The sequence below is a fragment of the Gopherus flavomarginatus genome, chromosome 2, assembly GCF_025201925.1.
Source record: "Gopherus flavomarginatus isolate rGopFla2 chromosome 2, rGopFla2.mat.asm, whole genome shotgun sequence".
Lineage (NCBI taxonomy): Eukaryota > Metazoa > Chordata > Testudines > Testudinidae > Gopherus > Gopherus flavomarginatus.
The window spans coordinates 216,677,242-216,704,983 of record NC_066618.1 but is presented as its reverse complement, the minus strand read 5'-3'; the positions used below and the strand labels follow the sequence as shown (position 1 = coordinate 216,704,983).

General features: G+C 40.3%; 1 protein-coding gene across 5 annotated transcripts in view; it reads right to left on the bottom strand.

The window, feature by feature from the left end:
- Positions 1 to 27,742, bottom strand: part of RBBP8 (RB binding protein 8, endonuclease) — a 78,033-nt gene that overhangs the window by 27,007 nt on the left and 23,284 nt on the right. For 4 of the 5 annotated variants that reach the window (XM_050939208.1, XM_050939207.1, XM_050939210.1 and 1 more), the window contains 6 exons: positions 19,971 to 20,066; positions 13,545 to 13,657; positions 12,103 to 12,178; positions 7,405 to 7,574; positions 4,804 to 4,908; positions 1,255 to 1,343 (listed from right to left, as the gene is read on the bottom strand). In XM_050939208.1, coding sequence (XP_050795165.1) covers positions 1,255 to 1,343; positions 4,804 to 4,908; positions 7,405 to 7,574; positions 12,103 to 12,178; positions 13,545 to 13,657; positions 19,971 to 20,066 — 649 coding nt within the window. Of the gene's footprint in view, positions 1 to 1,254; positions 1,344 to 4,803; positions 4,909 to 7,404; positions 7,575 to 8,042; positions 8,529 to 12,102; positions 12,179 to 13,544; positions 13,658 to 19,970; positions 20,067 to 27,742 lie in introns of those variants that run through there. The other variant, XM_050939211.1, reaches the window with a different exon arrangement.

Genomic DNA, 27,742 nt, shown 5'->3' with positions numbered 1-27,742 from the left:
AGTAGGGAAGGTTGAGGCGGTTTGTGATGGTCCTTTGTTCCTGTGGGAGTTTGTTCCAAGGCATTGGAACAGCTCCTGAAAGTTCTGTCTCCATTACATATGAGTGTTACCCTTATGCTAGTGAGTGTAGAGTTCTCCAGAATGATTTTTTTCATTAAGCTCCTACTTGTTTTAAGAAGTAAAACAGAGAATTTCAATTGTTCCACTATAATTTATACAATTACTATAATTAAAGTTTATTTATCAGAAAAGGTGAATTTATTGAGCAAGACTGAGGCCACCTGTTCCACTCCCTTTGACCATGCCAATGATGCAAGGCCAGAAATCTAAACAAGTAGCTGGATTCTGGGGATGCCATGAAGCCACCCTAGTCACCTCTATGCCAACAGTTCCTCCTACTTCCCAAAGCACAAGTTTTGCATGGGAAAAAGTATGCTGTACTCTGGTGATCCCTAGCAGCTGGGTCCTTTAGGGACTATTCTAGTGGTAGCTCCAAGTTACAATGAGGGCTGGGTTCAGTCCCCAGACAGCCCTGAAGACCAGGGGTACTATAAATGCGACTGAGAACCACCCTTCCCCCATCCCATCACCTCAGTTTCTGCACTGAACACAGGTTAACCAGATCTGTGGACTTAGCTCATTGTTTTATTCAAATGAAGAGTTGTAAGTAGGGGGGGAAATAGTGCATTTTATAAAGCTATTTAAAACCTGTGGCCAGGAAGCTTGTTCATTTCTCTTTCTCGCTAGGCCATTACATCAGGAGTAAGCAAAGACAGAACAGTATTTAGAATACTGAGCCCTGGTCTACACCGGGTGGGGGGAATTGATCTAAGTTATGCAACTTCAGCTACGTGAATAAAGTACTTAGATGGACTTACCGTGGTGTCTTCACTGCGGTTAGTCGACTGCTGCTGCTCCCCCGTCAACTCTGCCTGTGCCTCTCATGGCACTGGAGTGCAGGAGTCGACGGGAGAGGGCTAGGGGGTTGATTTATCGCGTCTTGATTAGATGCGATAAATCGATCCCTCTTGAATCGATCACTGCCCTTAGAAAATGCATTATTCAGAAGGCTTTTGCTTAATCTTAAAGTGAAAATAGTCAAGAAACAATTACTTTTCCTCTTAGAGTGACTTTTACCTTCCTGGAGCTCAGCAGTTCCCCAATAAGGTCAGTTACATAGCTTGACAAACACTGCATTACATAATAACTGGCTTATAAGATTTATTTTTTGAGAAATACAGGAACATTACTTACAGATTCTTCTTGAACGAGTCCAATTGTTTCTGCAACAACTGCAGCCAAGTTAAAAGATGGCTTTGCAACAGGATAGCTTCCTTGTTTATCTATGTGGATAGAAAAAGGCATAATTAATACATTATATATACATGATAATTTTATTCTACTCTTACACAGAGACTGTGTAAATTGATTCAGATTTAAAAAGAGTCCATAAATTGAAAACCACATCAAAGTGACAGAAGTGTGCTGAGCTGTTTGGGATATGGCCAATTTAGTGAAAACTTTGGGATTCTTGTCTATACAGAAGGGAAGATATCCCTTCTATTTATATGCAGTCCCCCAAAATCAAACTGTACAGAGACAACCTGAGCAGAAATTACCCTTTCAAGCTTCCCATCTACAGTATGAGTGCCATTATAGTGGCAAGTGGACTGGTGCAGTACGTGTCAATGGTGATAGTGCACCAGAAAGTAAATGTAGAAGACTTTAAAAAGTTTACATCTAACTTTTCTAACATTGCACTTATTATAAAATATTTCACTCTCAGGTGACTGGGAAGACTGAAGTAAAGCATGACATTCTATATTCTTTAGAATAAGATGAACATTACCTACAGAGGCAGAGTTCTATACAAGGTTATTTCTTAGTTACTGCATTTTTAAGATGTACTTAAGATACCTAATTAATTCAGTGTTAACGATTACATCTATAAAATATAAACTGTAAAATCTCACTACAGACTTAAGCACTAAATATATCTGATCTGATTTTAGTGGTTAAGTAAACAGCAGAAAATAAGAATATTAAGATTTCAGTCAAACTACAGAGCTAAAGAGTCATTGCCTTTGGCTAGCTTCAAAGACTATGCTTCACAAGCTGTCACAGATTTCTTTCCTGAAGTCTCTGCATATCTGGAAATGGCTACCTTTTCCAATACACTTCTCTTCTGGTAGCCAGACAGAACAAGTAGAATGCTGAGCATAGCAGCAATATCCAAATAGATATAGAAGCACAGAGCAAATGGACTCAGAAGAATGGATTGGGTTCCCTTTGATTTCCACATTGTCCCCAAAACCCCTCCTTGTCGATCATAAAGGAAGAAAAATCCTGAGTAGGGAAAGCAGATGATATGGTATTATCATGCCTCTGTGACAAAACCCCCAAAACTCTACTCCCAGGTACCAAAGTACTTCCATCTCAATTCAAGGGAAAATTGAGTTTAGGAAGTGGTGTTAGGAAAAGTATGCTGAAGTAATAATAGAACAGTTTTTATATGGTCATATACTGACTTTTTAAGGATGTTGGGATATATGATGATATCCTTTACACCTACACCAACCACAGTCATTTTAAATTTCTGCAGAAGACTTAGCAACTGATAATACACTAATTGGCTGTAATCTTCAGTCTGCTCTTTAATTAACTAATTCAAAAAGATTTTAGAATTAGCTACATAAACTGTAAATTTAAATACTCATTTGCTAATGCAAATAGGTAACTGCAGGCCAAAGCGTGCAGCTACATGCACAAAATAGGTAGTGTAACATGCAATTATCTGCACCTGACCATGCCAATTAAGAACATGCAACTTGGCTATTTTGGAAAATTTGGCCCTGAGTAACGCAGTTTTACCAGGCTTATTTAACATCAGATTTTTTAAAACTGATCATTAAATTTAATTATTATATTGCATTTCAGTACGATGTTATGCTACATAGTGCTCAAAACCACATTTTATTTCACATTTTACTGGAAATTCTTCTGAGTGAAGAATTTTTCCATTTTGAAAACATTATCCAGAGTAAATTTACTGCCAATGAAACTCAGCATTTCAGGATGGCCCATTAATCTATGGGCAAATTACTCCAACTAGGTTAAAAGAAAGACCTTATTCTAACTGTCCTAACATATTTTAGAGTATTTACTCTCTCTAAACATTTACTATCTGCTTGTAATATAGAGGAATTTAAAATTCAAACTAAGATTATTGCTCCAGACAGTTAATTACTTTAAAAATAATCTCACATTGAAAGAAATCTACGCTGTCTGCTAAAAACAAACATGGCGACAGACATGAGGGAATGATCTGCTCTAAAACAGGTGTCTGTTAGATATGACAACTTAAATTTTATTTTTAATGCCATATGGTTTTACAGAATTTCTAATTATTTAACTGTATATATGGAATATGAAATGTTCACAATTTTGTAAAATTTTTACACAATTTATTCACTGCATTATATGAAACAGTGAACTGACTGAATGCATATTTCCATTCAATATTTGTAGTTTTTTTTCCTTTAAATTTATTCATCTAAGATTTAGATTAGGGAAATAAAGGCAAACTTGCCTTCTTACAGAGTTGTAGAACAGCTCAGTTCATTAAATCAGGGGGCAATAATGGGCTTTCAGGTGACAAACACTAAAGAGTCCTACAGGAATACTTTCTGAAACAGTGCCATCTCCAGTCATCTAATTAAATATTTCCCAGAAAAATCCAGAAAACTGAAATTTCTGGAAATTACAAGCTTGACATTTGTTTCTAAAGTAAAGAAAATGAAGTGGAGAAAAAAAATTAAGCTACACCAACTCATGATTATGCCAAGAATACAGGAACAGAAACCAAGTTTAAACATTTGGAATCAAATGGGAGAAAAGATTTTAGTTATAACTTCTTGTACTGGAGACAGCGCTGGATGACTACAAGAATAGTAAGTTTTAGCACTTTCAGTATTTTAATCTATTTTATAGACATTAGAAGCATACACTTTAAGGTCAGAAGGGATCATTATGATCATTTAGTCTGACCTCCTGCACAACGCAGGCCACAGAATCTCACCTACCCACTCCTGTAACAAACCCCGAGCCCATGTCTGAGTTACTGAAGTCCTCAAATCGTGGTTTAAAGACCTCAAGGTGCAGAGAATCCTCCACCAAGTGACCTGTGCCCCACGCTGCAGAGGAAGGCGAAAAAACCTCTAGGGCCTCTGCCAATCTGCCCTGGAGGAAAATTCTTTCCTGACCCCAAATATGGTGATCAGTTAAACCCTGAGCACGTGGGCAAGACTCACCAGCCAGCACCCAGGAAAGAATTCTCTGTAGTAACTCAGATCCCACCCCATTTAACATTCCAACACAGACCATTGGGCATATTTACCTGCTAATAATCAAAGATGAATTAATTGTCAAAATTACGCTATCCCATCATACCATCCCCTCCATAAATTTATCAAGCTTAGTCTTGAAGCCAGATATATGTCTTTTGCCCCCACTACTCCCTTTGGAAGGCTGTTCTAGGACTTCACTCCTCTAATGGTTAGAAACCTTAAAAGACTTTCCCAAAATGACAATGGAACTAGGTGACAAGAATGGGAAATAGATCTCAGGACTGTATGCCAGCTCACTGAGGAAATATCCACATTAAATTATGGGATTAAGATTACTCCTTTTTTCTGGATCCTGAGCTCAAATTGAAAACTACAAATTGAATTTGAGTTACTGGTTACCCATAACTGCCTGTGTTTTTTCCCTTATGAAATAAATATGATTAAACCTAGTATTTACTTGCTATAGGGGACAGTTCTTGGTCACAGGTGTCAGCCACTAGTATTTCCTTTCCACAGTGCTTAGGAATTTGAGTGGATGACGACAATGGAACTTTTCCAAATGCTAGATAAAGGAATAAAAATAAAAACGTTAAATTGGATATGACATGGATTCATAATAATAAATAGGTACAGACTAGGGTTTCAATTCTGTAAACACTTGTGCACACACCTAACTTTAAGTATGTGAGCAGTCCCATTATCTTCACATGCTTAAAATTAAAGTGTTTCCATGATCAAGACTTGAAGGGAAAAACAACAACAAAATAGAAGTTACATTTCTTGAGATGAAATTGTGCTCAAGAAAAGTATTTTAACATGCAAGCATAAAATAAGCCAGCCAAATAACATTAAAGATATTCTGACAGATAATTATCATTTATGTTGATGCAACAAATCACAGTTATGTATGTAACACATTACAGTTAGACCCCATTTACTCAAAGCCTATGTTCTGTACACCTGCCAGCTGAAAGGGGAGGCAGTTGCTTAAAAATTTTACTATTAGAGGGGATAATTTTCAGCTGTCCCACCAGCAGGTCAGTTAAGACAATGGTGAATATAGTGAATAACTTCACTTTGGATTACAAGCATGACATTTTGTATGGTTATACACTGATACGTAGTTAACCTTTTCCAGCATGGTACCAACAGCCTGTAAGAATAGTTAATACACTTTGTGATTAATATTTTCTATTTTTATTCCTGAAAAGAAAAGAGCCTATTAAAAATTTATATTTATAACTATTCAGAGGCTTCTATATTTGCAGGATACATTCTTATTTCACAAGAAATAAATTAACATAGTATGAGCATCTGGAATACAATATTCAAATCTAGTAACAAGCATCCTGTGTATCATAATAATATATGCAGGAAATCTTACTGCACCTAAAAATAGTTTATATTGTTATTAAAGTAGTTTACATTTGTTAAGTGCAGGGCTGGCGCTACCATTTAGGCAGCCTAGGCAATCGCCAGAATAATTGGTGGGCGCCGTTTTGCCGGAAGGGGCGGCAGGTGGCTCCAGTGGAGCTGCCGCAGTGGTGCCTGTGCAGGGTCCGGTGCTCTGCGGCTCCGGTGGAGCTGCCGCAGTCGTGCCTGCGGACAGTCGGCTGCTCACGCGGCTCCAGTAGACCGCCCGCAGGCACCACTGCGGCAGCTCCACTGGAGCTGCGGAGCACCAGACCCTCCGCAGGCACCACTGCGGCAGCTCTACCGGAGCTGCGGGGCGCCGAAATTGCCGTCCGCCTAGGGCGCTCAAACCCCTAGTGCTGGTCCTGGTTAAGTGAATATCTTAGACCAAGTTTAGATTAATCTAAATGCCTGCAGTATTAATGGGTTTGTGTACAAGACAAATGTAAGCAGGATTTCTATAGCAGAAAAACATGTTTTGCAGTTGCTCAATTCAGGTGGCTCTTTTGTTAATTTTGATGCTGCTTCTCTGCAATAACTGAACATAGCAGATTGGCTTTTCTTTTGTTCTCCACTAGGTGGTGTAACAAGCATATATACTGCAGAAAGTGCAATTCCAAACTTTAGGTAAGTGTTACTCCAAGACACTAATTCAGGGATGCCTAGATGGTAGAGTGAAGTCCTGAATGGTTATTAACAAATATCTAACAATAAGTAACACCTGGTTTACACAGGTGTTAACTGAGGGTACAGCTTTTACTAAATAAACTATTACTAGCAAGGTTGTATGTGAAGGAAAGAATACAGCTAGACTTCCAACTTTTTAATGGTGAGGGTTATTAACAGTGGCACAATTTACCTAGGGATATGATAGAATTTCCATCACTTGTCTTTAAATCAAGACTGGATGTCTTTCTAAGAGATATGCTATAGCTGAAACAGAACTAATAGACTTGATGCAGAAATTATTGGGTGATGTTCTTTGGCCTGCGTTATGCAGAATGTTAAACTAGATCATCATAATGATTCTGGACTTTAAAAAAAAAAAGAAAAAAAAAGAAAAAGTCTATGAATTTATGATTCCTAGGCACAGTTTTCAGAGTTGATTTGATGGAAAAAAAATCTTTGTGCCTACAAACTGAACAAGTTTGATTCTGAAGTCTCTGAAACCTAAACATGTATCCAGAAGAGGCCATGTTTTGCAATTACGTTTAAAATAAATTCCATTTAAAATGTAAATCAATTGATCTATTATAATAATGAATGCATTATCACATCTGTTAATTATCTGAACAAGATCTGGATTCAGCCCCTCAATTTCTTTTTATTATTTAGGAGTTCTAGAAAGAGTAAGATTCAGAAAAATCTATTGTCTGCCAAAATCATATACTAATATGGGAATTCAGAAACCTTGGGAGAGTAGGACACACTTTAAACATACCACTAGCATATTGGTTAATATCAATACAACTTTTCACCCTAGAGCACAGGCACAATTATTACAATACATAACCAATTCACTTTTTTTGAATTTGCATACATTTTAAATCCTATGAATTCCAAATTAAATGTGGCTTTTGTTTTCTTTTCCCCTTTAAAATCTTGAAAAGCCACTATAGAAAAAGATGACTAAAAACACTCTTACCATTAGTGCTGTCAGAATGCTCCAGGTCTGTATGTGTTTGCTCTGTGTATCGGACATGCCTGTTCTCTTTCTTTCTTCGGATACGATTAACCACTGATAGTGAAAGTGATTGAACTGGTGAATCTGGAATGACCCCTTCCTCCAATTCCATTGCTTGTTGCTCTCTCCCCCTAAGGACAGAACTCAGAGCTAAAATAAAACCTAAAAACAGCAACATGAAGAGCTAAATCTTTAAATTTAAGAAATTTATGAAAATCAGCTTAAGAAAATGATAATCACAGATTCAGAATATATATCATGACTCCAGACTATTAGAAGAGACAGACCTAACAAGAAATTCAGAAAGGCTAGATCAGGGGTAGGCAACATATGGCATGTGTGCCGAAGGCGGCGCACAAGCTGATTTTCAATGGCACTCATACTACCCGGGTCCTGACCACTGGTCTGGAGTGCTCTGCATTTTAATTTAATTTTAAATGACGCTTCTTAAACATTTTAAAAACCTTATTTACTTTACATACAACAATAGTTTTGTTATATATGTTAGACTTATAGAAAGAGAACTTATAAAAATGTTAAAATGTATTACTGGCACGCAAAACCTTAAATTAGAGTGAATAAATAAAGACTCAGCACACCACTTCTGAAAGGTTGCCGACCCCTGGGCTAGAACATCCCGTGAACTTCATAAACTTTCATGCTTCAGGGCTTAAGTCAATTTCTTGCAGTAAGAACCATCAAGTACTTGTCACCTTTGATGTCAAGATCTGGAAGAAGATAGACTACTGGTCTGATCCATTATGGCATTCCTATATTCCTCAAGAACATAAAAAATAAGAGAGATGCTACCAGGCAAACTTGAAGTTCCTTAATGTTACTAAAATTGCTCAGAGACAATCTTCCCCCACATATGATTTCATGCTACGGTTTACTGACTGCCCTATAGAGACTTTTATTTAATTTGTTTTTAAATGATTAAGACAACTCCTAAGAGAGCCCTATACTCCAAACTGTGCCACCTTTTAGAGAAAGAAGTCACCTGAAACATGTTTAAAAACGCATAGATCAGTAAGCGTGAAGTTCACTTGACCCTGTTTTGTGTGGTCTCAGAGTCTACTCACATGATGTGCAAAAACCGGTTTAATAAAGTGGTAAACCTCTTCTCCCAAGAAATCATATCTAGAAGTGGCAGGGATCACAGAGGGAAAGAACAAGCTCTAATTAGAGAGCTCTGAACTAGATAAACAGAATGTTTTATCTTTTTTTGTCCTCTTACGGGAAGTACTTTTCATTGTCACATGGGAAAAGAAAATGAAAGAAAAGTGAAGACAAAGAGTTAAGGAAATCAAACTCAGTCAGGTCGCTTTTGTCATTTTTCCTTAATGTTACTTCTCCTTTTGACCTCTCAAGAGGAAACAGAGACTGGAGACCACTTTTTTGTCTTTGGAAAGTAGGTTGCAAGGACTTAGATCTAAAGGAAGAGGAGGAGGAAATGTGGAGAAACTGCCAAGCAAAATCTTCTTCAATGACTGAGGGAACTACCTAGCTATACAATAAAATAAAATAACAAAAGAGGAAATAAAATTCTGTATGTTTATAGTGCCTTTAAACTGGTGATTTCAAAGTACTTTACAAAGATAAATTATCACCACCCACAAAAACTGAGACACAGGTTAGTGAGTTGTGTAAAGTCACACAGCAAGATTTGATCAAACCGACAGGGGAAAAAAATGTTGTGGGCGCATTAAGGTAACTTGTAATGACTTCTGTAAAAGCAGCTGGAAATACAATGAAAAAAATGTAGAAATCTATCAACTCAATCAACAATAATGACTGAGCTACTTAGGCTTAATTTGTCTGACAAGTCTAAAGGCAGTCTAAGTGTCAACTTGGGTACATTTTTTACCTGCTAAGTTTGTTTCTTTGAACACTTCAAGGTGAGTACTTATGTGTGGGTTATGCTGCTTCTCTTCAAATAAGTGGTCACAGAAAATATTGAAACCTTAGAGCTATGCCAGGGCCGGCTTTAGGAAGTGTGGGGCCCAATTTGAACATTTTTGGCAGGGTCCTAACAGGGATGATTTAAAAAAAGAAGTGGAAAAAAAAAGCCTTTCATTTCTTTCATGTATTATTTACTTTCCATAACTATATAAATAATAAAATTATATATTATGTACATTGCATCATATATGCTGTTGATTAGTTATTAATGACTGCTGTTTCACACGAGTGGGTCCCAGCTGCTCCCTGCCCCCATCATTGAAGCAGGTGTGCAGGGTTACTGCCCTGGGAACTGCAGGGCACAAGTGGACATGGGGCTGGCTGGAGGCAGGGCAGGGGCTGACTGGAGGTAGGGTCTGGCTGCAGGCAGGGCAAGGGGTGCGGGGCTGGTTGGAAATAGGGGGTGTGTGGGGCGGGCTGGCTTCAGGCAGGGCCGCAGGGGGGATGCAGCAGGGGTTGGCAGGGCTGGAGACAGAGGAGTGTGAGACTGGCTGGCTTCAGGCAGGGGGGTGCAGCAGGGGTTGGCTGGAGACAGGGCAGGGTGTGCAGGGCTGGTGCGGGCAGCAGTGTGTGTGGGGCTGGCTGGCTTTGGGCAGGGCCACAGGGGTGTGTGGCAGGGGTTGACTGAAGACGCAGCAGGGGGTTTGACAGGGACTGGCTGTGGGCACGGGGTGCAGAGCTGGCTGCAGGCAGGGGGAGCGGGGCTGGTGTGGGCAGGGCAGGGGGTGCAGCAGAGGCAGCTGGAGCCCCAGCCCTTTAAATAGCCCCCAAGCTCCCTACTATCCCAGGGCTTTGGGGGCTATTTAAAGGGCCCGGGGCTCCCCAGCTTCTACCCCGCCCTGGACCTTTTAAATAGCCGCGGGAGCCCTGGGGAATGCATGGAGGTGGCAGGGCTCTGGCGGCTATTTAAAGGACCGGGGTGGCAGAGGCAGGCAGCTGGAGCCCTGACCCTTTAAATAGCCCCTGGAGCCCCTCACTACCCCAGGGCTCTGGAGGCTATTTAAAGGCCCAGAGCTCCAGCCAGGAGAGCAGGGCCACGGGGCTTGCCGCGCTCTGGCTAGAGCTCCAGCCGGGAGAGCGGGGCTTCAGCCAGGAGAGCGGGCCTTGGGGCTTGCAGCGCTCCAGCCGGAGCTCCAGCCGGGGCCGCGGGGCGTGCCGCGCTCCGTCCGGGGCGCCAGCCGGGAAAGCGGGGCCGCGGGGCGTGCTGCGCTCCGGCCGGGGCGCCAGCCGGGGCTTGCCGCGCTCCTGTCTGTACTTAGCTCAAGGGAGCAGGGACCACAGAAGACCCCTGAGCAGATTGCAGCCAGGGACCCGGGGTAAGTTTAAAAAAAAAAAAAAAGTGTCTAAGGCGCGGGGCCCGATTCCTGGGAATCGGGCGAATTGGCCTAAAGCCGGCCCTGAGCTATGCCACCTGCTATCAAACACTTTGCTTGACTTGAAATTCTCTATATGAAATTCACTAAGTACTATCAAGAACCAGTTACGAAAGCAGTAATACTGGCTACCTATTTTCTCAACTTTTATCCATTCAGTTATCCTGCAAACATGAACTAACTCCTGGAATCTCCATTCAATATTAGTAGCTACTCAGTCTTGTACAAGATAACTGAGAAACTGAAATAGCATGTAAGAAATATTTTTCTCTACCTTTCTCCTGGTCTGTTTCAGACAGACTTCCAAAATAGTACAACATAAAACAGCAAGAGAAGAAGGGTTTAAAGTTCAGTTCAGATCCTGCTGAAAAGGATCTCCAACATATAGAGTGTCCATAAAGACACTACACCAAATACATAATTCCTGAAATATAGAAAGACTCCCAGAAACCACCCAAAATATTTGAACATGGAAGTCTCTGATTTCTCCATCCACGGATGGTAGCAAGACCTCTAGTAAAATAGGATTTGAACACACAATACAGTTTTCCTATAATCTAGACTGCCTTCCTCTATACCTTCATAAGTATCTTTGGAAATAGTAATTTTAGACAGTTTTAGACCTTGCTAGGATGACAACCACACAGTAAAGATCTCATTTCATTATATATGCTTGAAAAAGAGACGTATTAGTTTCTCTAGTCTATGTTCCTGCCATTACAGGACTGATCACTAGAAGACCAGAACTGAACAAAATATTTCGAGTGGTGTTGCATCATAGCTCCATGAAAGAATACTAGCTCGCTCTCCCAAAATGCAACATCATCTCTGTGTTAAGTACAATATTACATGTGCTATCATATTACATTAGTGAATAAGTAGGTCATTGGACTGCATTTATACTTGGGGTCTCTTGCAAAATGTACTGCTTGCCAGAGATGTCCCCCTCTCACTAAATATCTAATTTAGAAATCTCTTTTCTAAAATCTCATCTGGGCGAGAAAGAATAACCTGAGTATTTACACTGATATAAGTGACTATGAATTTAAAATCCATATTCATAATGACCAAGATCTCTTAAAGCTATCAATAAGTCCAATCACTTGGTTACAGAAAATTCTTTCCCTCTCACACACATACACACAGTGTAAAATAAGGGAAAATGCTGCATATTGAGATAGCAAGATATTTGTTTTCAGTTCTTTATTAATTCCAAATGAAAGTGGACTTTCATTGGACAATTTATTAAGAGATCTGACTCAAGTTTGAGGAATTAAACAGACATCATGTTTTCTGAAATTAATGTTGAGAAAAAGGAACTTACTCCATCTGCTTCTGCAACTGCTGAAGATGTTCAGATATCTTTTTATTTTCATCCTGTAAGTTGTTTTTTTCATTCACTGAAATATATAGTGAAACATAGCACACACACTAATCTTATGTTGCATTTGACCTTTGTTAGTTCCTCTGAGTCTAACATGACTAGGAAGCAAGAGATCAGATTATTACACAATTGTAAAACTGTAAACTTCTACTCTTTTATTGACATTCAAAAACAGAAGTATTCAAGTGAGTCATTGTTGTAAATTAATTTTTTACAGCAAAGTTACTTCAAATTATTGGATCACGTTAATTAGTTCCATGTAATTAGTAGTTACTTTAATTTTGGATGTGAGTTTTTTTCAGTCAAACTGAACAGCTAATTCTGGGTTCCTTGACATAACTGCCTAGACTGGGGACAGAGAGACCATGGAAAGCAACATAATCAAGGCTTAAACTTTGGTCCCCAAAATAACCTGATCATCTGAGAAACAATAATGCATTACTATGATACTGGAAGCTGTAATAGTAGAAATTAAAACTAGAAAGACTCATCACAATTCGCTGACTTACATCTCTGATATCATCTCTTCCATCTCTCCTATTTCTGCCAACACCTCACACTTAGAACACACACAGTCTCATCTCCATGCCTCTTCCCATAATGCCCCGATTGCTGCAATGCCAGGTCCCACCTTCCTCTGTTCATTTTCTCTTTATTGTCATGCTTCTGTTCCTTTTTCTTCTTATATATTTTCTTTGTATTTATTTTGTTTTTATTCTCTCATGGTTATGGCCCTATCAAATTCACAGTCCATTTTGATCAATTTCAAGGCCAGAGGGTTTTTTAATCAGTCAATTTCACATTTTCATATGTTTAAATCTGAAATTTCAGAGTGTTGTGACCCTGGGGATTCCAACCCAAAAGGGGATCATGGGGTGTGTGTGTCATAAAGCTGTGGATGGCAATCCTGTGACCCCTCCCCCTCACCAGCTTTGCGACCCCAATGGATCTTCTTTTGGGTCAGGACCTCCAGGATTACGACAGCCTGAAATTTCAGACATAAACATCTGAAAACATTAAATTGACCAATTTCAAAACCCTCTGGCCTTGAAATTGATCAAAATGAACTGTGAATTTGATAGGGCCATAACCATGAGAGAATAAAAACAAAATGCATACAATGAGATTACAGCAACAGGATTTCACTCCATGTTAATATGAAAGTAAAATGACTAAAAACTGCCTCTTTTATTTATTTTGTTTTGCAGACCACAGATGGGAGTGTTCTTGCTTTATTGAACTTCTTAGGCTCATTAAAGGCACAATATGGGAATTCTCTCAACCTATACCAAGGTGTATAATCACCAGTTTACAAACAATACAGCAAAGTTTATAACAGACTGCATTTTGTCTTGGGGACTATTATACTAGATAATACTCACTAAGTTCCGTTATAAGTTTAAGATTCTGTTGCCGGATATTTTCAAACTCCTGCTGTTTCTTTCTCATATGCTCCTCAGTTACTGCACAGCGATCGCATAATCCTGCTCTTAATCTATGGGAAAAATTAAAAATTAAATTTTCCATCTGTTAGAAAGAATGTCATACATAGGGCCCTACCAAATTCACAGTGCATTAGGTCAATTTCACAGTCATAGAATTAAGAAAATTATAAATGTTACGATTTCAGCTATTTAAATCTGAAATTTTATGGTGCTGTAATTTTAAGGAGTCGTGGTGGGGAGGGTAGCAAGGTTATTTTAGGGGTGGTTGTAGTACTGCTACCCTTACTTCTGTGCTGCTGCTGGCGGTGGCACAGCCTTCAGAGCTGGGTAGCTGGAGAGCAGCGGCTGCTGGCTGGGAGCCCAGTTCTGAAGACAGAGCTGGCACCAGCAGCAGCGCAGAAGTAACAATGGCATGGTATGATATTGCCACTCTTACATCTGTGCTGCTGCCTACAGAGCTGGGCCCTCAGTCAGCAGCCGCCACTCTCCACCACTCTGAAGGCAGCAAGGCAGAAGTAATAGCGGCACAGGGATGGGTTTGGAAGCTTGCCTGGCTTGGCTGCGTGTAACCATTCCCACCCTCTTGGCCCACTTTACCTGGTTGGCCAAGTCTTCCCCCAGTAGCATGGGGATGGGATAATTGTCACAGACTGCAAAAGTCCACATTCCTGACCAGCCTTTGTACTGGACAGACAGTTTAGCTGTAGGCAAGTTTACAGATTTTCACATGAAGGGGTAAATTGTCACTTGGGCCTCTGGATTGATGAATTTGGGGTCCAATAAGGATTGGTGGATAGCTGACACTTGTGCCCCCTTCTTTCCGCCCACTCTCAAAGTCTCCCTTCGCTCCGAGGGTATCTGAGAGGCATTTGGGCCTCGGGATCTTTGGTGTGATTGTGGTGTAATGAACTGCACTCGGTTGGGGTTCTTGGGGCAGTTGGCCTATATATGTCCCAGTTCATTACATTTAAAACATCGCCCAGCTGACTGGTCACTGGGCCGAGGTGGGTTGCTGGAGACTGGTGAGGTGGGACAATAGGGTGTCTGGGGCTTTCCTTGGGTTGTAGGTGGGGTCTTGGGTTGCCCTCGGTGACAGGGTTTATTTTCTGTTTGCCCCCTGTGATATTTGCTCCCCGTGCTAGTAGCTTTTTTCTTTTCTGCCACTTCCACCCATCTGGTTCCAATTTCCCCAGCCTCGGTTACAGTTTTGGGCTTCCCATCTAGGATGTACCTTTCTATTTCCTCAGAAACACCATCTAAGAACTGCTCCATTTGCATTAGGAAGGACAGCTCTGCCAGAGAGTTAGCATTTGCTCCTGATATCCAGGCATCCCAATTCTTTCCAATGTGATAGGCGTGTCGGGTAAATGACACATCTGGTTTCCACCTTAGGGCTCTGAAGCGCCGACGGGCATGCTCAGGTGTTAGCCCCATTCTGATTCTGGCCTTGGTTTGAAAAAGTTTATAATCGTTCATGTTTTCCCTAGGCATTTCAGCCGCCACCTCTGCTAAGGGTCCACTAAGGTGTGGCCTCAGCTCTATCACGTACTGGTCTGTAGAGATGTTGTACCCAAGGCAGGCCCTTTCAAAATTTTCTAATAAGGCCTCAGTATCGTCACCTGCCTTGTAGGTGGGGAATTTCCTGGGATGGGGAACAGTACCTGGAGAAGGGTTGTTAGGGTTGGCTGGTACATCCGGCCTAGCCTGTGCTAAGTCCAGTTCATGCTTTCTCTCTCTTTCCCTCTCTTCCATTTCTTTTTGTTTTATTTCTATTCCTTTTTGTTTCATCTCCAGCTCTTTTCCTTTCATCTCTATAGCTCTTCTGTGGGCAGCCTCTTTGGCTTTTTCTTCTCCGTCCAGCCTAGCCATTTCCTGTTTAACTGCTTTCTTGGCACTCATTTTTCTGCTTTCTTGTGCTGCCCGCACCTCTCTGCAGCTCAGGCTGCTTGGTTAACAGAGATTTTCTAACTAGCTATACCCGAGAGATAGAAAGAAAGAAAACAATTCACTTGTAAATGCCTTTTGCTGGCTGTCTGCTGGCTCACAGCTTGAAGCCTCCTCTTAACAAAGATCCTTGTTAAAAAAACTTAACACCTCTGCCCTCAGGCTGCTTTCCAAGCAGCTAGAAAAGAGAGAAAAACACATCCTACTGGCTTTTGGGTCCTAGAAATCCCAACGCTACTCACCATGTCAAGGTTTTTTCTCCTACTTTGAATTTTAGAGTAAAAATGTGGGGGACCTGCATGGACCCTTCTAAGCTTAATTCCTAGCTTAGATCTGGTAACACTGCCACCAGCCAGAAGTCTGTGTCTAGCACACTTCTGTTCCCTCAAAACCTTCGCTGGGGAACCCAAAACCCAAACCCCTTGGGTCTTTACAAGGAGAAATTAACCATCCCCTCCTTTTCCCCCCAGACTTTCCCCTCCCTGGGTTGCCTTGGGAAGCTTCACAACGATCCAACTTCTTGGATCTTAAAACAAGGAAGAATTAATAATCGCCCCCTCCTTTCCCCCCACCAATCCCTGGTGAGTTTAGACTCAATCCCTTGGATTCTAAAACAAGGAAAAATCAATCAGGTTCTTAAAAAGAAAGCTTTTAATTAAAGAAAGAAAAGGTAAAATTTATCTCTGTAAAATCAGGATGGAAAATGCTTTACAGGGTACTCAGATTCATATAGACTAGAGGGACTCCCCCCACCCCCGCCTGAGATTCAAAGTTACAGCAAACAGAGGTAAAAATCCTTCCAGCAAAAAGACACATTTACAAGTTAAGACAACAAACATAAGACTAATCCGCCTTGCCTGGCTATACTTACAATTTTGAAACATGAAAGACTGATTCAGAAAGATTGGGAAAAACCTGGGTGTACGTCTGGTCCCTCTTAGACGCAAGAGCAAACAACGAACCAAACAAAAAGCACAAACAAAGACTTCCCTCCACCAACATTTGAAAGTATCTTGTCCCCCCATTGGTCCTCTGGTCAGGTGTCAGCCAGGTTCACTGAGCTTCTTAACCCTTTACAGGTAAAAGAGACATTGACTCGTAACCATCTGTTTATGACAGGCATGGTATGGTATTGCCACCCTAACCTCTGCACTGCTGATGGTGGGGGTGCTGCCTTCAGAGATGGGCGCCTGCAGGGGCGGCTCCAGGCACCAGCACGCCAAGTGCGTGCTTGGGGTGGCAAGCCATGGGGGGTGCTCTGCCGGTTGCCGCGAAGCAGCAGGCAGGCTGCCTTTGGCAGCCTGGCTGCGGAGGGTCCGCTGGTCCTGCGGCTTCAGCGGACCTACCACAGGCAAGCCGCCAAATCCGCGGGACCTGGGACCTCCTGCAGGCAAGCCGCCGAAGGCAGCCTGCCTGCCATGCTTGGGGCGGCAAAATACCTAGAGCCGCCCCTGGGTGCCTGGCCAACAGCCACCACTATCTGGCTGCCCAGTTCTGAAGGCAGTGCAGAAGCAAGGGTGGAAATACCAAAACCTCCCTAAAATAACCTTGTGACCCCCCTGAAACTCTCTTTTGGATCAGGACCCCTAATTTGAGAAATGCTTGTCTCCCCCATGAAATCTGTATAGTACAGGGTAAAAGCACACAAAAGACCAGATTTCATGGGTGGGGGGAAAGCATATGTCATGGTCTGTGACGCATTTTTCATAGCCACGAATTTGGTAGAGCTCTAGTCATACGTAAGTCAGACATTGGTACTTAATTGGCTTTTGAAACAATAGAAGTAGTAAGCTGTTGACAACTATGCAGAAGGTTGCTAATTGAAGACATTCCATATTTTGATGTATTGATACTTGAATAACGGTACATAAACAGAATTGAACATTTACTTTGCACTGAGATTTAAAAGAAGACTTCAGTAATTAGTCATATGTTAAATAGCCAAGGAATTATGAGATGAGAAAATTACTACATGTAGTCTATGTGAGTTTGTGTAATTATATACACAAATTTTCAAAATGGGTTTTTTGAAACACCTATCAAGTTATTTCCATTTAGTGAAGAATGCTGATTTATTTCAGTGAGAGCCTATATTAATATTTGTATATATGCATTCCAGTTATTTCAGCAGCATCCAAAATGTGTTAGGCAATTTTCAAACACACGGCAAGAGACATCCTCTTAAGCATACAATCTAAAAAGAATGATACAACATACAAGCAAAGCGATCAGGGTTATAATATACAATACAATTCTATAATATATAAAAGGAGTTACTTTTATAAGTAACGTTAAGTTACACACACTATGCTGTACAACGCCATGAAACCCTCCTGCTTATTGCCACTGCAAAACCAAGAGGTTCAACTCTGTTGTTCTTACACCTCTCTCTACCAACATTCAACCTCTTCGCTCCACTTAAATGAGCAGCTCACCGAACGCAAGGTAAATAAATAAGTAGATCACTTTCTTGTAAGCCTCAGTTTAATGAAGCATTAGACATTTAATAATTGTAATTCTAATGTTTAGCTATTATTTTCTATCTAAAAATTGTCCAAAATTATGCAAAAATAAGACACACGAACATAAAATATGAACATGATAAATGAAGCAAAAGAATATGCAAGTTGTACCAGTAATCAATAATAACCACTCAGTATGGAATAATTACCCCATGTAACCAATAACTCAGACACACATACTTAGGGTCTGATCCAAAGTCTCCGAAGTCAATGTTTCCACCGATTTCAATGGGCTTTGGACCAGGCCCTTAAAGTATATTTGTGGTCAGAAAAGGATTTTGTCTGAATATCACTTTTTTACTTGACATATTCTCTCCCTATTACATTATATTTGTTCACTTTGTAGGCAAAACCAAGTGTTTGTTTACTATTGTTAGCAATGAAGAACCAAAAGTGTTATGGAACACAGAGTTGGATTCTGTTTTACTTGGGTTATCAAAATAATTGCCAGTTAATACTGTATTTCTGCAATAAGAATTTATTCCTGGTAACTTAAGAAGCAGAAAGAATACAGCTGAATTTTCAGATCTTAGGTTGATTTTTCTTAGGGCTAATGCTCATCTTGGCTTTTAAACTGATTATGTTTGATATTACAGCAATGGATAATGACTGTAAAAAGGATGGTTTAGTAGTCTCTCTTCTTATCATAACCACATTAAACACATGGTATTCTGAAAGGTAAAACTGATGTTTGTAATACGGTTGTCCTCCTTGAATCAAACAGTCTTAAATACTCTTGATTTTTCAGAACAAGAGTGCCTTGTCTGCTAAGTAACCTGGCAAGTTCATCCATTTGTATCTCTTTACTTTGTCCATGCAGGGTCAAAAGTTCAGTACCTTACACTATTGAATGGTCTTATTCCCCTTTACAAAGAATTTACAGGTATAAAGCAAACTACAAGGCTTTTACCTTGTTGTGGATTTTCAGCTAGCAGATAAGTAGGAAAATAGTCCCAATATATTATGAACTCCTGCTTTCAATGCATTCTAAAAGCCTTTAAGTAGTGAGTTTTATACACAAGTAACATAATACTGGTCCCAGACACTTTTAAAGACTAATAGGAGATTTGAGATAATTTTATGCATACTAGTTTTGTTCAATACTAATAGGTTAAACAAACAAGCCACATGACATCCAAACTTAAAGGAAAAAACAGAATGGAGCAAGTAGTGATCAGTGAACAGCTGAGTATGAGAAAAGATTGGGAGAAAAAGACAAAGCTTAAAGGAGATTGAAAAGAACCCTGAAAATCATAATCTACTGTAAGGATGTCTAATCAGTTGTCATGAGACTTTTAAAATAGAAAATATAATCTAATAAATGCTTTCTAGTTTATTTTGCCATTTCCTTTAGAATCCTGGGCAGGATCTTGTCTTGCTCTGGAGTTTTGTCAATCTTCAAACGTGCTAAATTCTCAATTTCCCATTTAATTTACACCTCTTACAGCAATTTTTGTAGAGGATATGAATTTGTTTAGAAGTTGCCACATTGTTTCCAGGTTGACCTCTTTCTTTTCTATGTATCTGTATTGCACCAAGCACTGTGGTACCTGTGAAAAAATACAATTACACCTCTACCCTGATATAACACTGTCTTTGGAAGCCAAAAAATCTTACCACGTTATAGGTGAAACCATGTTATATCAAACTTGCTCTGGTCTGCCGGAGTGCACAAACCCGCCCCGCACCCCCCTGGAGCACTGCTTTACTACGTTATATCTAAATTTGTGTTATATCGGGTCACGTTATATTGGGGTAGAGGTGTATGTAAGAGGATTTTCACTTTCTACCTCTCCCTTTAACTATGATGTTCTGAGTATACATGAAAAAAATTTGGTCCAGCCCTTCTCTCCTCTCCCCCCAGCAAAACAAAAACAAAACAAAAAACCTCACTCACCTGTCTTCTAAAACTTTGATAGTGTCATGAAGTCCTTTCTGTTGCTCTCTCAGCTGCTGATTTTTGGTATAAAACTCTTCAAGCCTCTCTGCATCCCTAAAATAAAGGAGCAACAGGTAAATACTTTTAGAAATAGATTAAAAAAACTCTTCCGTTGTGACTAAAAGCTATTAAGTTTCAATAGATAATTCTGCTTATGGTTATGGCAACTTTGCTCTCTGTAATATTTCTTCTATCTGAGAAGTGTGATTGATAATCAGCAAAAATATTAAGTTGAAAACAATAAATGAAATACTTGCATGTGTTTATTGTGAATGGCTGGTAACTTAAGATAATGTTTGAATTATACAGAAATAGTAGGTACTCCATAGCTCATGTTGCAACTGAATTTCCACTAATGTCTGATTTTGGACACTTCCCCCATTTAAACCCACAAAAAGAGTTATGCCACTAAAAGGGCCATTAAAAGTGGTAGGTTAGATCTGGGGCCAAAGCAAAATTTTTCTACAAATCTCCAAATAAACCAGACAAAAGTCACCCAAATTATGGCACCTTACACACTACTTCTGGGGGGATTCTGCACCAAGAAAAATACAAATTCAGCACCAACAAATTCAAAATTTTGCATATTTTGTCAAAATAAAGCAATATAATCACACCAGTTTCATTTGTTTTGGTAATTTATTTAAACTACAATACAGAAAAAAAGTCTCAATAACTATTTAGCATTTCCAAAACACACGAAAACTAAGTTACAAACACTTGGTAACTAAATACCCTGCATTCCAGTTATAACCCTGGATTTAAATTACATTACAGAAATCCAAAGAGAAGGAAAAAAGTAGAATGTCATTTTAAATTGCTCAGACTTTCACACATGAAAGTCATACAGTTTTGCTATTCATTGTCCTGGACCTGGCTGGGTACTTCGGGAAGTGCTTGGTTCTGACTGTCCTGACATTTTATTGGCTGCTTGGTAAATATTTTATTTGCCCTTAGTATTTTTTTTAAATGGGTAAGTAAAATAAATCCTGAGATGTACTATAACCCCATTGTGGCACTTTTGCACAGGAAAAAAAGTGAGAAAACACAGAGATCTTCCTAGCTGAGGATTCCCTTACTGTCATTTATAATAAGGCTCCTTTACATCACTCGAGCAATGTAGGGACCTTAAAACTTTCACAGGTTTTATGCTCCTGGGGGAATTGACAGAGCATGGGAACAGTTAACTAACAATAGAAACATTAACAATGTTACTACGTAGGCAGACTGCTACATTTCTGCCTCAGAGAATGATTAACTAGCAGGCAGGCTGCTACATTTCTGCCTCTAGCCTGCCTCCTGCATAATAAAAAGCCCTACACTTCCATGCCAGCAAGCTGCAGTAAAAAGCAAGATGGACAGAGGCACTCTCTCCCTCTCATTGTATGCCTTTCTGTTATCTTGGGGGCTACCTGTAACTAGTCAATATAGCGTTTTGGGGGCTTTTTTAGACATATACAATTTTCAAGTTGATGCTGTCTCTTTAGATGTTTTCAAATACATTTTACAAGTCACTGATTTTGGGCTGCTGGAGACTGGCATTCACAAATGTGGTAGGAAGATGCTTCTGCAGTGTACTACCCAGATTTTCTTCTTTTATTGATTTAGAATTTTAAAACAAATTAATACCTTGAATGCTTTCAACTTCACTTATTACTCAAATCGCTATCATAGATCCAAATAGTGCTTTACAATACAATTAAATTATCCTCTCGTGTAAGGAATTTACGGTCTGAAGGGCCTGATCTTGCAAATGCCCCTAAAAAAGCACTAATACAGACTCTTATCTCCTTGTGGAGTGAAAAGCCAGGGACAAGTAGTCTAGATATTCCTGATATTTAAGGGGGAAGCCCCTGCCCCGTTCCCCCCACCACCACCTTTCAGGCCTACGATATGCAGTAGATCTAATCTACCTGGATTTTAGTAAGGCATTGGATACAGTTCCACATGGGAAAGTTCGAATTAAAATGGAGAAGATGGGGATTAATATGAGAACTGAAAGGTGGATAAGGAACTGGTTAAAGGAGAGACTACAATGGCTCATGCCTGAAGGATGAACTGTCAGGCTGGACTGAGGTTACTAGTGGAGTTCCTCAGGGATCCGTCTTGGGACCTTATCTTATTTAACATTTTAATTAATTATAGTGGCATAAAAAGTGGGTGTGTGTTAATAAAGTTTGAAGACAACATGAAATTGGGAGGTATTGCCAACACGGAGTATCATAAAAGAAAATCTGGATGACCTTGAAATCTCATAGACTCATACACTCTAGGACTAGAAGGGACCTCGAGGGGTCATCGAGTCCAGTCCCCTGCCCTCATGGCAGGACCAAATACTGTCTAGACCACCCCTAATAGACATTTATCTAACCTACTCTTAAATATCTCCAGAGATGGAGATTCCACAACTTCCCTAGGCAATCTATTCCAGTGTTTAACTACCCTGACAGTTAGGAACTTTTTCCTAATGTCCAACCTAAATCTCTCTTGCTGCAGTTTAAGCCCATTGCTTCTTGTTCTATCATTGGAGGCTAAGGTGAACAAGTTTTCTCCCTCCTCCTGATGACACCCTTTTAGATACCTGAAAACTGCTATCATGTCCCCTCTCAGTCTTCTCTTTTCCAAACTAAACAAACACAATTCCTTCAGCCTTCCTTCATAGGTCATGTTCTCAAGACCTTTAATCATTCTTGTTGCTCTTCTCTGGACCCTCTCCAATTTCTCCACATCTTTCTTGAAATGCGGTGCCCAGAACTGGACACAATACTCCAGCTGAGGCCTAACCAGCGCAGAGTAAAGCGGAAGAATGACTTCTTGTGTTTTGTTTACAACACACCTGTTAATGCATCTCAGAATCACGTTTGCTTTTTTTTGCAACAGTATCACACTGTTGACTCATATTAAGCTTGTGGTCCACTATGACCCCTAGATCTCTTTCTGCCATACTCCTTCCTAGATAGTCTCTTCCCATTCTGTATGTGTGAAACTGATTGTTCCTTCCTAAGTGGAGCACTTTGCATTTATCTTTATTGAGCTTCATCCTGTTTACCTGGAGTAATAGAAATGGGATGAAATTTAATAGTGCAAAGTGCAAGGCCATGAACTTTGGGAACAACAAGCATTTTTGCTGTAGGCTGGGGACTTATCAGTTGGAAGCGATAGGGGAGGGGGAAAGACCTGAGTGTACTGGTTGATCACAGGATGACTATGAGCTGCCAGTGTGATGCAGCCTTGAAAAAGGCTAATGTAGTCATAGGATGTATCAGGTCAGGTATTTCCAGTATAGACAAGGAAGTGTTAGTACTACTATACAAGGCACTGGTGACATCTCATCTGGAATTGTGTGCGCAATTCTGGTCTCTCATGTTTAAGAAAGATGAAGTCAAACTGGAACATATACAGAAAAGGGCTACCAGGATGATCCAAGGAATGGAAAACCTACCTTATCAGAGGAGATTGAGACAGCTTGGCTTATTTAGCTTAATCAAAAGAAGACGGCGGGGGATTATGATTGCTCTCTATAAATACATGATTGAGATAAATACCAAGATGGGGAAGGAATTATTTAAGTTAAGCGCCAATGTTGACACAAGAACAAATGGATATCATCAAGAAGTTTAGGCTTCGAATTAGATGAAGATTTCTACTCATCAGAGGAGTGAAGTTCTGGAACAGCCTTCCAAGAAAGTACTGGGGGGCAAAAATCCTAACTGGCTTCAAGACCGAGTTTGATAAATGTTTGGAGGGAATAGCATGATGAGACTGCCTATAATGGCATGTAGTCAATCTGCAACTGCTAGTAGCAAATACTGCATCTCCAAAGGCTGGTGGTAATGGTGAGGGCTCTGAGCTACTACAGAGAATTCTGGCTCATGGGTCTTGTTCACATGCTCAGGGTCCACCTGATCACCATACTTGGAGTTGGGAAGGAATTTTCCCCTAGGTCACATTGGTAGAGACCCTGGGGTATTTCATCTTCCTCTGCAGCATGGGACATGGGTCATTTGCAGTGTAAACAATGGATTCTCTGTAACTTGAAGTCTTTAAATCATGATTTGAGAACTTCAGTAACTTAGCAAGAAGTTATGGGTCTAATACAGGAGTAGATGGGTGAGGTTCTGTGGCCTGCAGTGTTCAGGAGGTCAGACAAGATCAGTGATCTCCAACCCTTTTATGCACAAGATCACTTTTTAAATTTAAGATCAACTCAGGATCTGCCTGCCCTGCTCACTCCATTCCCCACTCCCTCCATCGCTCGCTCTCCCCCACCTTCATTCACTTTCACCAGGCTGAGGCAGGAAGGAGTGCAGGCTCTGGGCAGGGGCTGAGGGGATCGGAGTGTGGGAGAGGGTTCTGGGCTAAGCCTGGGTCAGGGGATTGGGATGCAGGAAGGAGTTGGGGTGCAGGGTCTGGGAGGAAGTTTGGGTGCAGGAAGGGGCTATGGTGCAGGAGGGGGTGTGAGGTGCTTGCCCCCTCCCACCGCCAGGGCCGCAAATGCCACCCTCACATCTCTCCTAGCCGCAGTTTCTGGCCAATAAGAGCTGCGGAGTCGGCACTGGGGGGCAGAGGCAGCGCGTGGAGCTGCCGGCCTCCCCTGCCTAGGTGCTCCAGAGACATGCCAGTTGCTTCTGGGAGCAGCACAGGGCCAGCCTTAGTCCTGCTGTGCCGCTGGACTTTTAGTGGCTGGAAATCAAGACCTACTGGCAGAGGCTCCAGGATCGACCAGTTGATCGCAATCTACTGGTTGGTGACCACTGGAATAGATGATCATGACGGCTCCTTCTAGCCTTAAAGTCTATGAGATTCATAAACATGCAAAAAAGGAATAAATCTAATTTTTAAAAGTCATTTATAGGTCATCTTTAAATTACCAAACTATAGACCTGAATCCTGTTTTACATAAAATACTTAAAAGAATATATAAAAGTACACTTCCATCTCCTTTTAAAACTCAGCAGATTTAGTGATTTGATCCTAAACTTTATGTTCATGTTTTAAAGAAATACAATGGAAGGAACAGAAAGAAGTTTTCAGGATTTGGGTACTGCTTGACAAGAGTGACTGACAATTTGGCTAAGAAGCTAGTCTTTGTAATTAATAGTCTCTGACCCTGCATTTACAAGATCATTAGTTCCAACACTGAACCAGGATACAACATAAGGAGCTCATTGTCAGGGTGGTTATCAAGTCTGAAATATTAAACCTCAGCTATTCAAAAGCATCAGGGAAAACAAAAACCCCTATGTAAGATTATTGTATCTACAATGTGGTACTTGTAGAACGACTCCAGCAAACAATAATTACGCCATTTGGTTTGATATGTATTAAATCACAACAAAATATCATCAATAATACAAATCTTCTAGAGACTAAACTACTCAAGAATGTAAACTTCATTTTACACGGATGTAGAAACAGGTCAGGATTAAGTCAGTAACAGCACCAACAGTCAATCTCACAATTTTAGACTGGAACTGAAGCACATCTAAATATATTTTTGGAAGCTGTACATAATAATAAATAAAAAGGGTGGTGCTTAATTTGATTTTTCAAGATATTTGTAACTATTACACAAAGCAAGAAATAATTCAACTGAAAATCACTTACTATAACTGATGGTATACAAGTGTTGTAGTGTAAAAAGTCTGATTTGATTTATAGCTTGGTTCCATTATTGTCTGTGAAGTTACACAGTCACTGTATTGCCAAAGCTATTTTGTTCTTGACATATAAACTGTAGATATACACTATCTGGATTTTCACAAAACATCTGACAGGGTGTTTCATGAAATCCTACTCTCAAAATTAATTCGAATTCATTTTGATACCAATGTCAAATGGACTGAAAACAAGCTGAAGGACTAAAAAGGCACAGCCCAATCTGACAAATTTTGTTCTGTTCCATGCATTGTGTTTTATACAAATTTAATGTTTGCATAGTAGCAAATAATTTGCATTACTATAAACTGAAGCCTAAACTGACAGTCAACACACGCTGTCCAATCAAAGGTGGGAGTAGGACTTGCAGCTGCATAAAACTTGGCAACTCTGGCTGGCAAAGCTGGGTGAATGCTGAAGATGGAAGCTAAGAGGTAGCTGTATGTGTGGTTACTGGGGCTGCTGGTACTGCTGTGGGTTCGTGGGTTGCTGGAGAGATTTAGAGAGTGCTGAGGATGCTAGGGGAAGGATGGGCAGGCTGCAGATGTGGGAGCTTGAGGATAATACATCCCTCACCTTATGTTGCTGTCCTGCCTTCTCCTTCAAAAGCCACTGCTAAATCCTCCTAGCTGCCTTTTTCAGATCCTGATCCAGCAGAGGGAATGGCAAGAGAGGCAGCAGGCAGATGACGACTCAGTAGGTGCCAAATTGACAACAGGTGGCCAAAACATAGGACAGCAGCTCAGATGGATATGTAAGAACCAGCTAAGAAAAGGGAACGTGTGACAGAACTGAAATGCCTGACATTTGGCAGCATGAAAGGATAATGACAACTAAGTGGGGTGTGTTTAGCCGGAATATGCATACAACACTAAAATTTTACTGCAAACACCAGTGAGGATAGACAAAATGCACAGGGGCCTATAGACAAAAATCAAACTTTATTTAATTTGGAAAAATGCAAGCTAATGCAGCTGGGGAAATACAAATCAAGTAACAAATTTGATAGATGGCAAATAACTGAAAAGTAGTAGTTCTGAAAGTGGACAGCAACTTAAGCATGATTTCTCAATGTAATAGGACAGCACAAAAGGGCAATGTAATCTTGATATACATGTAGAGATTTCACACCACAGAAAAGGGAAGTAATAATTCCATACTATAGGGCTTTGGTGCATAGCTGCCCTGGAAATCTGCCTTGATCTCCAAGACCCTCACTACCATAATGATACATACATTGGAGGAAGTCATAAAAGAGCCACCAGAAAGATGATCCTCTGGGAGTTATCATTGTACAAATAAATACATAACTGGAAGACTAATAAAGATACTAAAGAGTAAATCTGGACAATGTTGGGGAGGGTTCATGTCTATTTGAAAGGTGCAACTATAAAGGAAGGAGAGGAATTATTTATTCAAAATAGCATAACTAGGAAAAATGCAGTGGCTGAAATTAACAATGGAAAAACTAGTTAACATAAGTACACATTCATAAGGTATAATTTGTTTTAGAAGAGCACAAAGAAACTGAATACAGAAAACTATGTTAAGAGTATTATGGTTGCATATTTAAAAATAAAGAATGAATATCTTGACCATATTGCACATAGGGAGTATTTTGATTACTGGTTAGAATAGAATACCTTTGTTGCAGCCCTAAGCCTATGCCACATATTCTACTCATTACCACATCTGAGGTAGAAGCCATACTTGAACAGCTTAATGGGACAAAATCGGAGGGCCCGGACAATCTTCATCCGAGAATATTAAAGGAACTGGCGTATGAAATTGCAAGCCCGTTAGTGAGAATTTTTAATGAATCAGTAAACTCAGGGGTTGTACCGTACGACTGGAGAATTGCTAATGTAGTTCCTATCTTTAAGAAAGGGAGAAAGAGTGATCCGAGTAACTATAGGCCTGTTAGTTTGACATCTGTAGTATGTAAGGTCTTGGAAAAAATTTTGAAGGAGAAAGTAGTTAAGGACATTGAGGTCAATGGTAATTGGGACAAAGTACAACATGGTTTTACTAAAGGCAGATCATGCCAAACCAACCTGATCTCCTTCTTTGAG